The 14631-nt window shown below is 41.4% G+C and overlaps 1 protein-coding gene across 1 annotated transcript; it reads right to left on the bottom strand.

Annotated features, from left to right (window-relative positions):
• Window positions 1-315: 315 nt before the first annotated feature.
• Window positions 316-14122, bottom strand: elovl5 (ELOVL fatty acid elongase 5). The gene is made up of 8 exons (XM_062518997.1): window positions 13678-14122; window positions 12364-12425; window positions 11200-11387; window positions 6431-6508; window positions 5942-6113; window positions 4283-4407; window positions 3570-3704; window positions 316-3386 (listed from the first exon to the last, which is right to left on the bottom strand). The coding sequence occupies exons 2-8, from the start codon at window positions 12419-12421 to the stop codon at window positions 3258-3260; spliced, it is 885 nt and encodes a 294-aa protein (XP_062374981.1). The 5' UTR covers window positions 12422-12425; window positions 13678-14122; the 3' UTR covers window positions 316-3257.
• Window positions 14123-14631: the final 509 nt, after the last annotated feature.

Here is a 14631-nt window from a genome sequence, read left to right as displayed (position 1 = left end):
AGTGTATCGCTAATATGATGACTGTATTTCACTATGTAGGCCTTTGTGTGCCATGTACTGTAATGCATTCGCCTCCTCTTAAACCTTACTGATCCTGCAGGAGAGTGCAGCTTATAGTGTTGTATCGGAAAAAAGAAGAACAAAATCTGCAGGCTTAGAATTCACATTTTCTGTGGTCTAGAAAACAGAATAGTTTCTAGGTGGCTTGGTGGCCACAGTAGTTAACTTTCTAGGCTTCAGTACAGATTGGACGGTGACCACTGAAGTGTGCTCTCCCAGCATCAACACCTAATCAACATGACACAACAAAAGCCATACATACTTGCACCTTTATTTAAACTTCACAGACAGAACAGTCCAACAATGGGGTGTCTAATAACTTTTAACTGTACTTGTAGAAAGCAGAGTACGGTCCATATGTGGTGAACTAACAGACAAGAAGCTGGTGTGATGCGGGGACTAGTTGCCCAACTAATACCTGAAGCCCATTGAGCGCAAATTATTTTTCATTATTTTTTAAATAAATAAAAGACAAACACATGTAAAAACTAAAGGAAAATAAATAAAAATACAATTTGTTGTGTTATGTAATGACATCCCAGTGGCAAAGCATGGATTACTGTGAGGAGTGGAAAGAGAACACTCTAGACAATTTAAAAAAGTGGCACTTTTCATATACATTTGGGTGTTAAAGTTTGGAAAAAAATCGTCCAAATGGACAGCAATAACAGTGCTTATTGCTCTTAGTGTTCTTGCGTTCAGTGATTGGATTGGCTGGCACAAATGCCTTGGAAAAATTCAATCAGACAACTGAAATGCTCACTAGCTGCCAAATGGTCAATGGTGCAGTAAGGCATATGGACAGCACAGCATATTCATACTTTTTCATACAGTGTGCAATGACTGATTTTAAGTCAAACAGCAGTGAACACTATTAAGGCAATACTCGCAGGAAAATGGAAAGTGACAACCGCAAATTACTTTATTGGGCTGGTTTGCCCAGGGGAAATTTAGGTCAAAATATAGGTCAGAAAATGGCAACTAACTAAATAAAGGAATGGAAACCAGTTATTTTAGTGAAAAAGGAATGGAATGTAATTCATCAGACAGAAAAGCCATAGAATACATATGCAAAACATAAACATGTAGTTTTATAGCAAACAAGGGGTAATTGCAAAGCAATTGTTGTTTTAGAATAGCTGATGCATAAATCATATTAGTTGCCATGGATTTGAACTGTGCCCATGAATTTGAACTTAGCTCTGAGATATTGGACTATATTTCCACCAAATCAGACATGACCAATCAGATCCATCTCTTCCAATCCAATCCGTTGGACTAATAGAGTATAAAAGTATCGCAAATATTCACAACGTGGTTCTGCTACAATTTGAGTGCTTGGGGTACTTATGACACATTGCCCTTCATACAACCAGTTGATTTTAAATAATCAGATGCACTGCTGTAGCTACAGGGGTCTCTGTCCTGCAATGGTTTGGCTTCTTAGGACTAGTCACTGCGTGAATGTAGGGCATACACATTGACACACATACACTCAAGTGCAAGTTTACTTTGTGGTTGGCCATCTGAACCACAGAGACTGAAGTCAAGTACTTAGCACGGAGAGAACACAAAGTTTCAGTATGCTGTAGACTGGATACTGTAAGTGTGAATCTACAGAAACAACCCACTTACATTTTTGTGTCTCTCACTCACACGCACAACCCCATCCAAACTGTTGAGTTTGGGAGGCTTGCCGTTTAGTTGCAGTCAAGAGGGTGAAGTAGTGCACATTCACATTGAAACGGACAAGGGGAGGAATACTGTCAACATTCACAATGCTAGGTCTGGACAAGGTGAGATATTACAGAAACGGCGGTACTTCAAATCGCATCAACACAGTACAAAAGCACACTAACAGCAGTGTCAGCCATCTTAACTGCCATTGCTGCTAAACCTGAACGTAAAGTTGGTTCACACACACACACACACACACACACACACACACACACACACACACACACACACACACACATGAAGATCTTGTAGTTCTGTTCATTGCTATGTGACTTTTTTTGCAACCCTCAGCCTAAGATGCTAAAAATGGCTATCATCTCTACAGGCTTTGGACCTTGGGTTTTCCTGAGTCATCATCAATGCATAATATTAATGTTCATTTCAGCCTCAGGAGTGCAGTCGAACTCGCTGAAAGAAGCTGATAAGACTTTTTGGGGGGGAATGTCAAAATACTCTTATTTAAATCAACAATACTGCTATCAAATGTCTGATATATTTGGTTCTGTCGTCTCCTAAACCAGCCTTTCATTAGAACTTCTCTACAGACAAAGAAAAGACAATCTGTAACATTTCAGAGCAGGCAAACATTCAGAAAAGAAAAAAAGGGAAAAAAAAGAAATTGGCTGCACTGAATTTTGCACAGAAAGGGCAAGTTAGAGCTGGAGAGGTAAACAGTCGTTGAGACTGTCACCTAAGACTGCAGCCACATCAAGAAACCTACAGGTTAATTCGGGGTATTACACTTTACCCAATCTACTGTTGCCATATTTGGAGAGGCAGGGACATTAATTTATGTAAGCACTATTGTGAAATAAAAAGTACATTTTTACCTTTTTTCTCTCATTGATCTAGTCGTCCATTTGGATAACGCATGCATTTGCATGTTTAAGGATTAAGCAAGCTTTAAAGAAGCCATTATGTATTTGTGATAATTGCGAGTATAGTGATATTCCTTTTTGGATCAATTTATTTCATTTAATGTTCATTTGTTGATTTGCTATAAGGATAATTTGCTTTATGCTAAATATCGAGGCTGCATCTATCAAATATAACCCTTATACTGTACGTCAGTGGCTGGTTACATGACAAAGACTAAGAAACTAATGTAATACTTGTAATTAACAGTCATCAATATATTAACCAAAAAAATCTTTCTAATCTTTAATCTGCACAAAGGAAATGTACTTACTGACCTTCATCAGAAGATTTCCCATGCTAGAACTCTGCATAATCTCAGCGGTCATGTGTTTTGATTCAATATGAATAATAACAGGTCATGGTGTGCAACTTCAGGAGTCTCAAAGATCAAAATGGCTTTGGCTTTTTTCTACAGTGGATAAAATCTGCATATATCTCCTATGGTTTCCTGATAAGACATCTCGCACTGCTTCCTAGCAATATTGTATGGATATGCACTACTGTGAAGATAGTGAGGTTTGCTTATGGGCCTGGAGCAGATGTCAATCAGCCCTCAGTTTCCTGTAGCTTTTGCTGTCTGTGGGGCCCACCCCATTCATGTGCCCGTTCTTTGTGGCTGCTGAGCCGTTCTGATAGTCCTTCTTTAGGGACCCGCCATGGCCCTTGTAAGTCTGAAAATGAAAAGGTCAAATATAGACAGTTAATTTAAAGTACAAAGATATGTTAAATTCAAATCTTCCAGTTCATACTCTTCTTGCTAGTGTCTTGTATTTTTACATGACATTTGAGGATTAGCTAGTGTTGCTTTCTAGCATATATTGTGAAGAGAATGCCTGATGGATTATGCTTCTTACCTTGACGTAGAAGTTTGAAAAGAGGAAGATCAAGGTCACTATGTAAGATAATTGGAAGTAAACCCAGCCCATGGGAAAGCCACACGGCCAAACCCACGCACAACTCGTCTGAGCCATGGTGACAACAAACTGAATCTGAAGACAAAAATGACAGAAACACATCAGTCAGATTAAAACACAATGATCAGTAGATCATACCTAGCTGGCAATTAAACATGGATTAAGTCTAATCTAAGACTACCAGCTCTTTTGCAGTAGAGATCTTCATTGAAGTTCTCTGTAGCCACAAACCCACTATTGAGCCAGGCCAAGACAAGTCATACTCAAGCTTACAGGTGATAATGGCCGGACTTCAAACACAGCAATAAAAACACATTCACATCTCCTTTATCAGGCAGATCTGTCTTGATCGAAATCCCATCCACAAAGCAGCCTCTTTGTTAGTCTATAGCGCTAGGCTTGAGTCACATCCCGTCCTTATACTGAAAAACCAGACATCAGAAACTGGCCCTCAAGAGTCTGCGATCATTACTGTCTGCCAAGGATTTGGCAAATTCAAAACAACAGAGCTTGCAACAGCCGCAGACGACATGCAATATCACCTAATCCGATTCTCATGAATGATCATGTTTTGGGAGACCGTTGCCTGGGGAGGAAAGTGATGCAACGGTCAGTCTGTCTGTGTGTGTGCAGGGCACAGGGCTCAGTCTCACCAGCTGCCCCTGGGTGATGTACTTCTTCCACCAGAGGTAGGGCCGCATGGCCGGGATGGACGACAGCCCGTAGTAGGAGTACATCAGGACGTGGATGAAACTGTTCAGTGTGGCCCCAAAGTAGGCTGCCGGACACAAAGCAAAAAACACAACCGATGAACCGATAGCAACGATCAGGCCATAGAATGATATTAAATGCATATGTTTACTACGGCCTTTGTGTGAATCAGGCCATAGAATGATATTAAATGCATATGTTTACTACGGCCTTTGTGTGATATTTCTCAAGCAGAGTATGAGCAGCAGCGGAAGCAAACAAGAGAGATCACGGTGACCATCCGGTCATTTAAATGAGAACAGTAGACAGAAAGAAAAACATGATGATCCACATCAAACTGAAATAAAGACCTTAGTAAGATACATGTTTGGGGGGAAAAAAATTGTGGTGAGATATTTTTGAAGAGGACGCGGGCCTAGCACCTCTACGTTAATAGGGACAAAAATAACCCAAGGGGCCTCTGAGAATGGCGGAGAGCTGACAGCCCTTTTCTATATTCAGATAAGAGACCTTGATGTAATATTGAGACTAGAGCATCAGGACGCTTTTAAAAGCTATAAAAGACTTCTAATTTGTATTTGTTTGAACTGTGTGGCAGCTGCAGCATAATGTGCATACACAAATATAAAATTGCTCCACCTTAGAGTACCGTCAAGGTAGACATTTGAGTTAAGCGCACTTTCAAGACCTTTCGTACTCAACGTAAATGGTTTTATAACATTTCACATTTGTGTACTTATTTATTTTTACGATAGAAGGTCAACAGTGGCACTGATTGATGATCAGATCGACCAGGAAGGAAGTGATAAACAACTTGTGCTTCTGGAGATATTCAGAGCGCCCACCTCCCTCCATCAAACAGCAGATAAATGCGGATAAAGCTACCCGTGTGTGTTTCAGCATGTGACTCGTCTCGCCACAGTTTTCTACAGCTGATTTGATTTGATTAAAATGTGCTTCAATGTCCATGGAATGGCATGCATACCAGTACTATCACCGTCTGAGTTTGCCTATCTTGGTTTCTGTGTTTGAACTGGAATGTGTACAAGGCTGTCAACTTTCACAACAGTCAAGCCTATTTTTATACAGGACCGTGATCAGAGTTATATAAATATTGATAAGCAATCAATTTAATGATAAGCAATCACTCATATTTGCCATTTGTCATACAAATCATGCCTCCTCTATCAGATACTGAAATCTTTTTGTTTCTTAGATCGGGTTTTCCTACTGGACATTCTGTGTAAATCAGTAAAACAATCCCACATGCAATCAGTCTAAGACATTGTTGACGATATCATTCGGATATACTATACGATATATACTGTATATCCATGTCAGTGTGATCTGAGCTTGCTCTGTGAGACAAATAAGCAGAGCACAGTTATAATTCATTTGGATGCATGTTGTGTCCCTCCAGATATTACGTTTAGCATGCAGTACGAGCAACAAATCAATGTTTACTCCCAGAATGGTTCTGAAATAAGAATGTGATATTTGATATGCTGTTCTTAGGGCTCAATTTGTCCACAAACGTACTCACACACTTACTTGTGTTACTCTAACGCAACAGAGACGAAGTAAAAACACAAAACACTTACAGTGTCCACACGGCACCCAGTTCATGACGAACCACCAGATGTTGAGCATGCTGGCGTGGTGGTAGATGTGCAGGAATGTGATCTGGTGATTATTCTTCCGCAGGATGAAGAACAAGGTGTCCATAAACTCGATCAGCTTGGAGAAATAATACCACCACAAGACTCGGATAATCTGACGGAAAGCGACAGACACACTGGGATTAGCCTGATCATTGGAAAAATGCTTTGTTACATTTTTACCTTCAATACAAACACTGTGCACTCATTATGATAGGAAGATCTAATATTTGGCGATATAGTGGGGAAACTTGGAGAAATGGACAAACAAATGGAGACAGAAGCATGCAACCATAGTGTTGTAATGTGACCAGGATGCAAGTAACTCGGCAAATACAGCTTGTACTGAAATTGCCTCATCACAGTGATAGGCCTCCATCCAGCATGCTATTGGCACATGAAGTCATTGCTAAATTGCGGTCTCATGATTACCTTGTGGTCCGTTTCCCTGGCGCTGTGAGTGTCCTGACAGAAGAAGTTGTAGCCTCCTTGCCACACTGTGGTCACAAGCTGTAGAGGGAGAAATCTTTAGGGCACTACCCATAATGAGCTGATCCATAATGAAGTGCTCCAAACTCCACAGTAGCCTAGTGGAGTCACTGTAAGAGTTAATGAGAAGCAGCGGCTCACTCTCCACAACATCACAGCGCTACACTGCAGCAAGACTCCATCACCTTTATGCTAAACCAGAGCTGGGACTACTCTATGTAGAGACTCTATGACTAAATAGTCTGCATATTTAGGAACGCGTGAGGGTTGACAGCCGAGCAGCTTGCAGCTCAAGTCTGCACTGATATCACTATGGAGGGAACAATCCAATCACCCATATATTCTGAATCACTCACATATTCTGGGCTCAGTGAATTTGTTGCTGTGCTAAAGGGTATGGGAATGTGAAATAGACTTGCATAGATGCATAGTGATCCTATCAAATATAATAGCTTAGTATATTGAGAATGGAAGTATGCCAGGCTAAGCCAGCGTCGCACATTATCGCCCATGTCTGACTGGAGCTTGTAAAAATTATTTGTGGTCCGCTGAGCAGAGCCCTTGTCACCAGATAGGAGATCCCACCCAATTTCACCCCTGACCTTGTGATCCCTCTTTGTGTATTGTTGCAGTGCAAAGCCCCCCCCTCTTCTCCATCCTCCCAAAACTGATGCCACTTGTAAATGGCGTCTTTGTCTTAACACATTGACCACTTCAGGATGTAAAATGTGTTGTATCAGGGCATCAAGGTCATCCTCTGATGATTAAAAAAAAAATCCCCTGAAATCCAATTTTAACTCTCTGAATTGTGACATAACGTTGGGGTCGATGCAGGGCAGGTGGGGTGGTGTGTAAACAAAGAGTGTGGCAAGCACGCTAATGTGTCGATGACTTCTGGGGCTTTTGGAGAGGGGATGGTAGTGGGTAGGGATTAGCGTTCCATTCTAGCCCCCACAGAGTACAAAGGGGGGGGGGGGGAGAGAGAGAGAGAGAGAGGAGAGAGAAGGAGAGAGAGAGAGAAAGGAGAGAGAGAGAAGGAGAGAGGGAGAGAAAGAGAGAGAGAAACCAGGCACACGGTGAGAGGACAGGCAGATGTGTCCTGCTGCTGTGTGGCATAATCCCCTTCAGGTTCACCCAGCTGCACTGAGCTGATTCCCTAGGACAGGTGACCTCTAAAAGGACCAACGACTACACGAGATTTGCAACAGTGCCATGGAACAGCCTGACAGTATCTTTAAAAGCATAAAATTGAGGTCATATTGAGCTCATCATTCAGATAGCCTGCTGCTCCAGGTAGCACGGCTGTATAAACTCACTTCAAAAGAATAGAAACGTGTAAACAAATAAGTTACCTAAACAAATAAATGAGCAAGATAAAAGATCAATATCATCAACTGATGAAAGAAAAAGGCTTACTCATCTAGAACATTAGCTGAACTAAAGGTGTAGGCAATCAATCCATTTTTCCAGTTTCTTCTTTACGGCATGAAACCACAAACTAAATCAAATAAACTAACATCCCTGTCTTTTTCAAATGAAAACAAAAACTCACATTACTACATTGTGCATTTCAGTAAGTTTCCATTCAATTCCATTGGCTAGCCTTCACTCCGAGCCAAAAGTCCAACAGTTGGCCAGGGAGAGACGGTGCCCAGATATGAGTTTAATAAGTGACCCACATCAGTGCCAGCCATCAGAGCAGTCCAGACAGGGAGCAGTGGAACAGACTTGACAAGAGGGACATTTTCGCAACAGGAGACTTTACACTTTAAGACTATAACCTTTGGCAAGGATTTACCATCATGTCCACACATGTCCACTAAGTTAACTTTGTGGAACATTTAAGGAGGTTTGTTCATCCACTGTCCACATGTCTGTGTGTGCATGATGACACATTTGGAGGTTATCCAAAAAAAAAAATTTTCATGTTAATACAAATACCCAAATAGCATAGAAATCACACACTGCAAGAGGAAACCGCAAGAGGTTTTGGCCAACAATGCAGGACATTGCAAGAGTTAGTGAAAACCAGGGCAGATGTGTTGTGCCTGTCAGACTATCCAGCTGTGTAGGAAACAGCCCCTCCTGTTTTAAGTGGTGCCTCTGGGAGTTACAGTTCACGTCAATCCACCTCAGGATAATCCAGCCAATACTTAAATGAGGGACAAAGACAACAGCTAGCTCACACCCATCAAACAGTCTTAGCTGTTTGCTCAATGCGTATACACACAATTCCAGACGCAGCAAGCTTGAGGCTTTGTACATCTTTACTGTTTTAAGCCGAACCTAAGGGAACTGCTGCTCTGTTCAATCAGTCAGGATCAAAGGAATTAAAACTATACATAGCAGCGTTTTCAGGGGGAGGGCAGATCACCAACAGCCTTCACATGCTCAACACATCAATCACATCACCAACATGTTGCTGCTGATTGACTCATGCTGAGTGAGCCATCAACACAGGTTTACGCCCTATACTAGGGCCCACGCATTCTGCTGGTATGTCTTCTTAATACATCTGGACCTCATTCCATCCACCCTTCTGTAATCCATCACACCCACAATTCAGTCATTCACCCATGAGGTTACGAACGTCATTTATTCATCTCTCAGTTAAGAGAAGTTCCTTTTTCTGTCAAACAAGCAAAGAACACACCTTTGCTACAGTACACTCAACTCAGCTGACGTGAAGAACTATAGACTTGTCTCTCTTTCCTTCTTGTCAAAGGTTCTTGACAAAGTGGTCTTCAAGCACATTTCTGCTTTCTTATATCTCAGAACAACCTAGTAGACTCTAACCAGTCTGGTTTTAAGAACGGTCACTCCGAAACTGCTCTCTTATGTGTGACTGAAGCATTGACAGTAGCTAAAGCCGTTGCTCAGTTATCAATTTTAATTTTACTTTACATATCAGTAGCCTCTGACACAGAGAACCATGGCATTTTCTTATCTGAGCTAAGAATTTCTGGGAAGGTTCTTAATTGCTTTACATCCCAACCTCAAAGAATGCTTAATCAGTGTGCCTGGGCAAGGACAGTTATCAGTGTCTCATGTATTGACCACAGGTGTACCCCAGGGATTGGTACTTAGGTCATTTCTCTTCTCCCTTTACACGTTTGCTCCCATGGATTTGCATATCCCTCCTATGTGGATGATACTCAACTACCTGTCTTTCCTACCTGATGACTACAATTTCTGCTCAATCCCTCCAAAACAGAGCTTCTATTACAGATATCTCCAACTCATCAGCGTCTGGCTTGGTTCATCTTCACTGACCCTGCTAAAACGGCACATAACATGGATGTCACAATTGATGACTCGCTAAATCTCTCTGAGCATGTATCCTCAGTCACAATCAGCCATCACACCTTCCAGCTTGTGTAGTGAGACCATTACAGAGGATTCAGAATGCAGCAGCACTTCTGGTCTTTAAATCAGCCAAAGCAGACATAACGTCTTTGTCAATTACTCTTCATTGGCCTCCGTAGCAGTCAGAATTAAATTTAAATCCCTCACTCTGGCCTTACACAGGGCTGATAGACAGGAAATTATCTCTGCCTGAAATGATCAAATACATTCAAAGACAATATAGATAATAGCCTTTCTTGACATCTTGTACATGGCCGAGCTCAAGCCTGAATTCAGGCACCATGCCTGAACTCTATCAGGCCTGCCTACAGGACAACTTACTGGATCTGTGCCTTGCTACATTAATTCCACAATCCAGCCCTATGTCCCCTGTCATCCGCTGCAGTCATCTGATATGTCTGCCATATTGGCCTTCCATCAACACTAAGAGGTCAAAGTCAAGACTCTTTTCTTCTGTGATTCCTTGTTGGTGGAATGATTTATCTAACGCAGGGGTTCTCAATGTTTTTGGTTCCAAGGACCCCTTTTAGGGGATAATATATTCCGAGGACCCCCTTGTAACCGTAACAGTTAACCATTCGTATTCTCTGAAGTTGTGGCCAGGTCCACTATCCCAATTTAATGTGGGTAGGACCAAATTGCTTGTTTTATGGGTGAAAAGAGCATCATCTTTTTAAAATGTTAACTTTATAATTTCAAGCAAATTATTTCGCAGACCCCTTGGCTATGGGTCACGGACCCCACTTTGAGAACCACTGATCTAACGTTCTTCATTTTAGTGATAGTTAATGGGATCTTCAATAAGCACCTAAAAGACTTGTTTATCTTGTTTCTAATTATTTTTTTCCTTACAGAGCCACGATTGGTATAATATGGTAATTGCCATCATTCTGTAAATTCTGTTTGGTCTATTAATATATCTTTTTTGGTTATGCCATATGGCATTATTTTAATGTTAATATAATATTTATTGGTTCTCATTGTAAGTTGCTTCGTACAATAATGTTGTACCACTGCCCACACACATTGTATAGTCACTTTGGATCGCAACAGTGAAAGAATATGTGATCGGATCTGGGAAGACCCATCACATGGTGACATTTCTGCTCGTTCTCAACCCTCTCTGGTGAAATGTCACCAATTTAAGATTCTGATAGTATCTTAGCAACATCCTGGATACCGTCCCCTAATAACATCCTGGATACCATCCTCTCAAAATCCTGGATGTTGCTAGGATGGTATCAGAATAATAAATTGAGGACATTTCCTCCCATCACATACAATCATTTTGTGATTTTTGACATAACACATTCTCTGTCACGTGGATAGTGTTGTCCTAAGCTTACCTCATAAAACATGTACAGGGAGAGGAGAGTGAGGCCTAGATTATACACTACTAGCAGCCCCCTGCAGGAGATCGGCTGCCTGTTCTTCATGTATCTAGGCCCCATCCACACCATCAGGAGGTACATGACAGTCAGTGCAAAAGTTGGTGGGTAGTTATCCAGCAGCAGCCATCCTCGCACGCGGGAGTCTGGGGTAAAAAGAGGGGGGAACGGGGAGGGGTGGAGAAGCTGTAATCTATGCATCCTCTCCACTACTAATACCTGCAATACAGCAAACTCTGCTGCAGTGAAGGGGGAAAAAAGAAAGAAATGTGGACAGCACTCAGAATAGCTGATCTTTTATTGTGTTCTCAATGCAGTGGGACACAATAAAAGAAAAAGTCTTTACAAGCGCTGCCGTCCAATTCGTTTCTCCAGAGTGCGATTGCTTTTTTTCCCTTTTGCCTTTGAATTCTACATCTTGGAGTGCCTCTTTAAATGAAGAGAGTAGTCCATTATTTTCTACTGCTTATCTAGCGCAGAGACAATGTGTCAGAAGGCTCTGCAGCGCGAGGGAACAAGAGACAAAACCCACACAGACAACATGGTAGAAGGCGGGACAGAAGCTTTCTGACATGATACAAAGTTGGCAAATCAACTCACATAGGCTATCATTTCAGGCCTACAAAACTGACCCGCTCAGCTAGCTGGCATCACTTGCCTGTTGCGCCACAGCAATGTTGTTTAGTGTTTAATAAGAAATGGGATCAATGTAGACATTTATAGAGACTGATTTTCTACAAATGACAAACGTAAAAAAGATCCTTCGTCTGTTCCTGTAATGAAATGCACTCACCATGAGCGTATTGGCAGGTATTTAAATCACTTGTAGCCCCATGAACATTGACTTACACATCCAGTTCCTCAGGCCAGACAAATCAATATAGGAAACAGCCCATATGAAATGTAATACCACAACTTTTCCCTACTCTAGGATTTGGGGAGAGGCAAACTGGTTCAAAACGAATACCATTCATCTTATTGACACTTTAGGAATAAATGGGAGCAATCCAGATAAATAAATTCAGGTGTAGGCTAATATCCGAGATTAGGGGTGTGCTGATTGCTGAATAACAACTAAACATTTGGCAACAAGCCTGCACAGATGATGACAGTTTTACTTACCCCTTGGACCCATCCATGAGTCAATATATGCATTAAGATTATGGTTGAATGTCTCCATTCCCCTAAGGAATTAAAGAAAGCAAAAGAGATGTATATTGCGGCTGGTGAGTAAACACAAACATTGCAGTGCATTCAAAATACATGACGTTGACATAATCGAAAGATTTTGCAAGCATGTGTCCTAAAGATGTGACACAGGGGATGACAGATGGCGATTTACAAACACAGCTGCCAGATCATGGATGACATTATTTTACCAATTAATAGCCAAAAAGATAATAATGTAGGCTTGCCTTACCCACAGGCCATACTTGATCTAAGCTGGGATAGGGCCTATTTTATATATTATGCCTTTTTGCCTAACTAACTTAAGCCCACATACTGTCTCTGAAACTTGCTACAATGTTTCAATCTGTGACTTTTCAATGATCTCAGAATGATCTTATGAGCCTATGACTATAACCTACGTTTTCTGGCTTGATTACACGTTGACAGCAAAGCAATTAACTATGCATCACATCATCCATCAATTTTTAATGCAGGAGATTCAGCCACGAATACCACTGACAATGACCAATAACGTAGTAAATTGTCTACAGTGTTATGCAGCCTTTAAGAGAGGCGTGCTTTTAAAATAAGTTAACGTAAAGATGCTGAACAGCATAGTTAGAATGTGGCATTGCTCTTCGCTTTTCTCAAACACTCTACTGTTAGAAGTAACGTTAATTAAAGTAAAACAAACACTATGCCTGACTGACTGACGGACAGCACAGGCACAGCTAACAAAGTTCTGAATATCCAACCAACTAACAAAGCAATTTGGGGGAATTAGGCTATACCACCAGTTTAAGTTAACCAGTTAAAATAGCTTTTAGGTTAAAGCAACTTATTAGGCTAATACGCGCTTTCGTTTTAATTAACTGATAGCCTACGAGTGGCACTAACTCATTGATTTGATACTGCAGCTGCTGACTGCAAATCAGGGCGACCACACCATCCTTTTAAATGCGGATACTGGAGTCATCAAACCTCCTGAAGTTATTTTAGGCTACTCAGCTGAAAACTAAATAGTCAAGTGCTTTACACAAACTATTTTCAAATTCATTTATTTTACAGAGGTCATATTCAGAATCACGTGTCATATCTCACTTAATGTTAGCTTTCGGCATAATGTTAGCTCGTCCTAATGACGTTTACATGGGCATCAGAAAACTGGCGAGAAGTCCACATCATCCTATTTCGGAACATTTTTTGATTTAAAAAAGCAGTTCGATTACAGCATGTTTCCATTGAACTTTTAAAATATCGCCGTACCTTGGATTTTTGGATGCGTAACCTTGGATGCTCAGTCCCAGGGCAAATCTGTCAACTCGACTCTCTCGGTGGTTATAACGCAGTCGCTGTAGGGGGAAGGACGGACGACCACGCGAACGAAATGGCCCGGTGCCCCAAGCGTCACCAGTGACGGCTGCTACCTTGAGCTGATGCTGAGGCTTTTTTGCTGCGCCTGGCAGTGATAGGTTGTTGATCGTTGAAACTCAATTGCAGATTTATCTCAGTGATAAATTAAAGCATGACAGCTCCAGCTGTGTGTAGGCCTATAGCAGGCGCGCACAGCAAGGACAGCTTAACAATACAAAAAAGTCAACCTCATGAAGCATCTCCCTCATAATGCCCATTTAAAGTATGTTTAGGCTTAAAACATAATTCAATAAAACCAACAGAAGAGTTTATTTTGTATACAATTCGCTTGTAATCTTAGGCAGGCTTTTTCCCACTGGACAAGTTTGGCAAATGTGTGAATATTGTGTGTGGCCCATACACGCTGATACAGGTTGACATAGCCTACACTGGACTAGTGGAGGTCTCCACTCCCAAGTCCGCTTGTATCACCCCATTCGCCTGGAGTGAGTGTGGACCAATCAAAACACTGCTCTCCTGTGGCCAAGAGAACGACTAGACATGCCGAACAGCTCTGACATGACGCAATGGAGAGGTCCACGTCCTACTGGGAGAACGTGTGAGCTCCCGTTGATTAAATCAGTGATTCACAAATTCTATAATTCAGCTATTAATCTTAAACGATTAGATAGCCTAATTATTTTCCCTGGGTGAGAACGACTACGTCGTTTTTATACGTTTACATTAACACAACGACTGACAAAACGCATAGAATCTGAGGATGCGTATGTAGCCTGCAGCTGTTCTAGCGACAGTTTATCAAACTCATAATCTAGTAGTGTAACAAGTGAGCGCCTAACAAGTGAG

The sequence above is a fragment of the Sardina pilchardus genome, chromosome 18, assembly GCF_963854185.1.
Source record: "Sardina pilchardus chromosome 18, fSarPil1.1, whole genome shotgun sequence".
Taxonomy (NCBI): domain Eukaryota; kingdom Metazoa; phylum Chordata; class Actinopteri; order Clupeiformes; family Clupeidae; genus Sardina; species Sardina pilchardus.
This window is presented reverse-complemented; position numbering and strand designations above follow the sequence as displayed.

What these genes read in the sequence shown, in the direction of transcription:
- elovl5 (XM_062518997.1), bottom strand. Translation starts at nt 12,421, where the DNA reads ATGGAGACATTCAACCATAATCTTAATGCATATATTGACTCATGGATG. An exon ending in CCAGGGAAACGGACCACAAG is followed by an intron (nt 6,114 to 6,430) that starts GTAATCATGAGA and finishes GCTTTCCGTCAG; the next exon opens with ATTATCCGAGTCTTGTGGTG. An exon ending in CTGGGTGCCGTGTGGACACT is followed by an intron (nt 4,408 to 5,941) that starts GTAAGTGTTTTG and finishes TGTGTCCGGCAG; the next exon opens with CCTACTTTGGGGCCACACTG.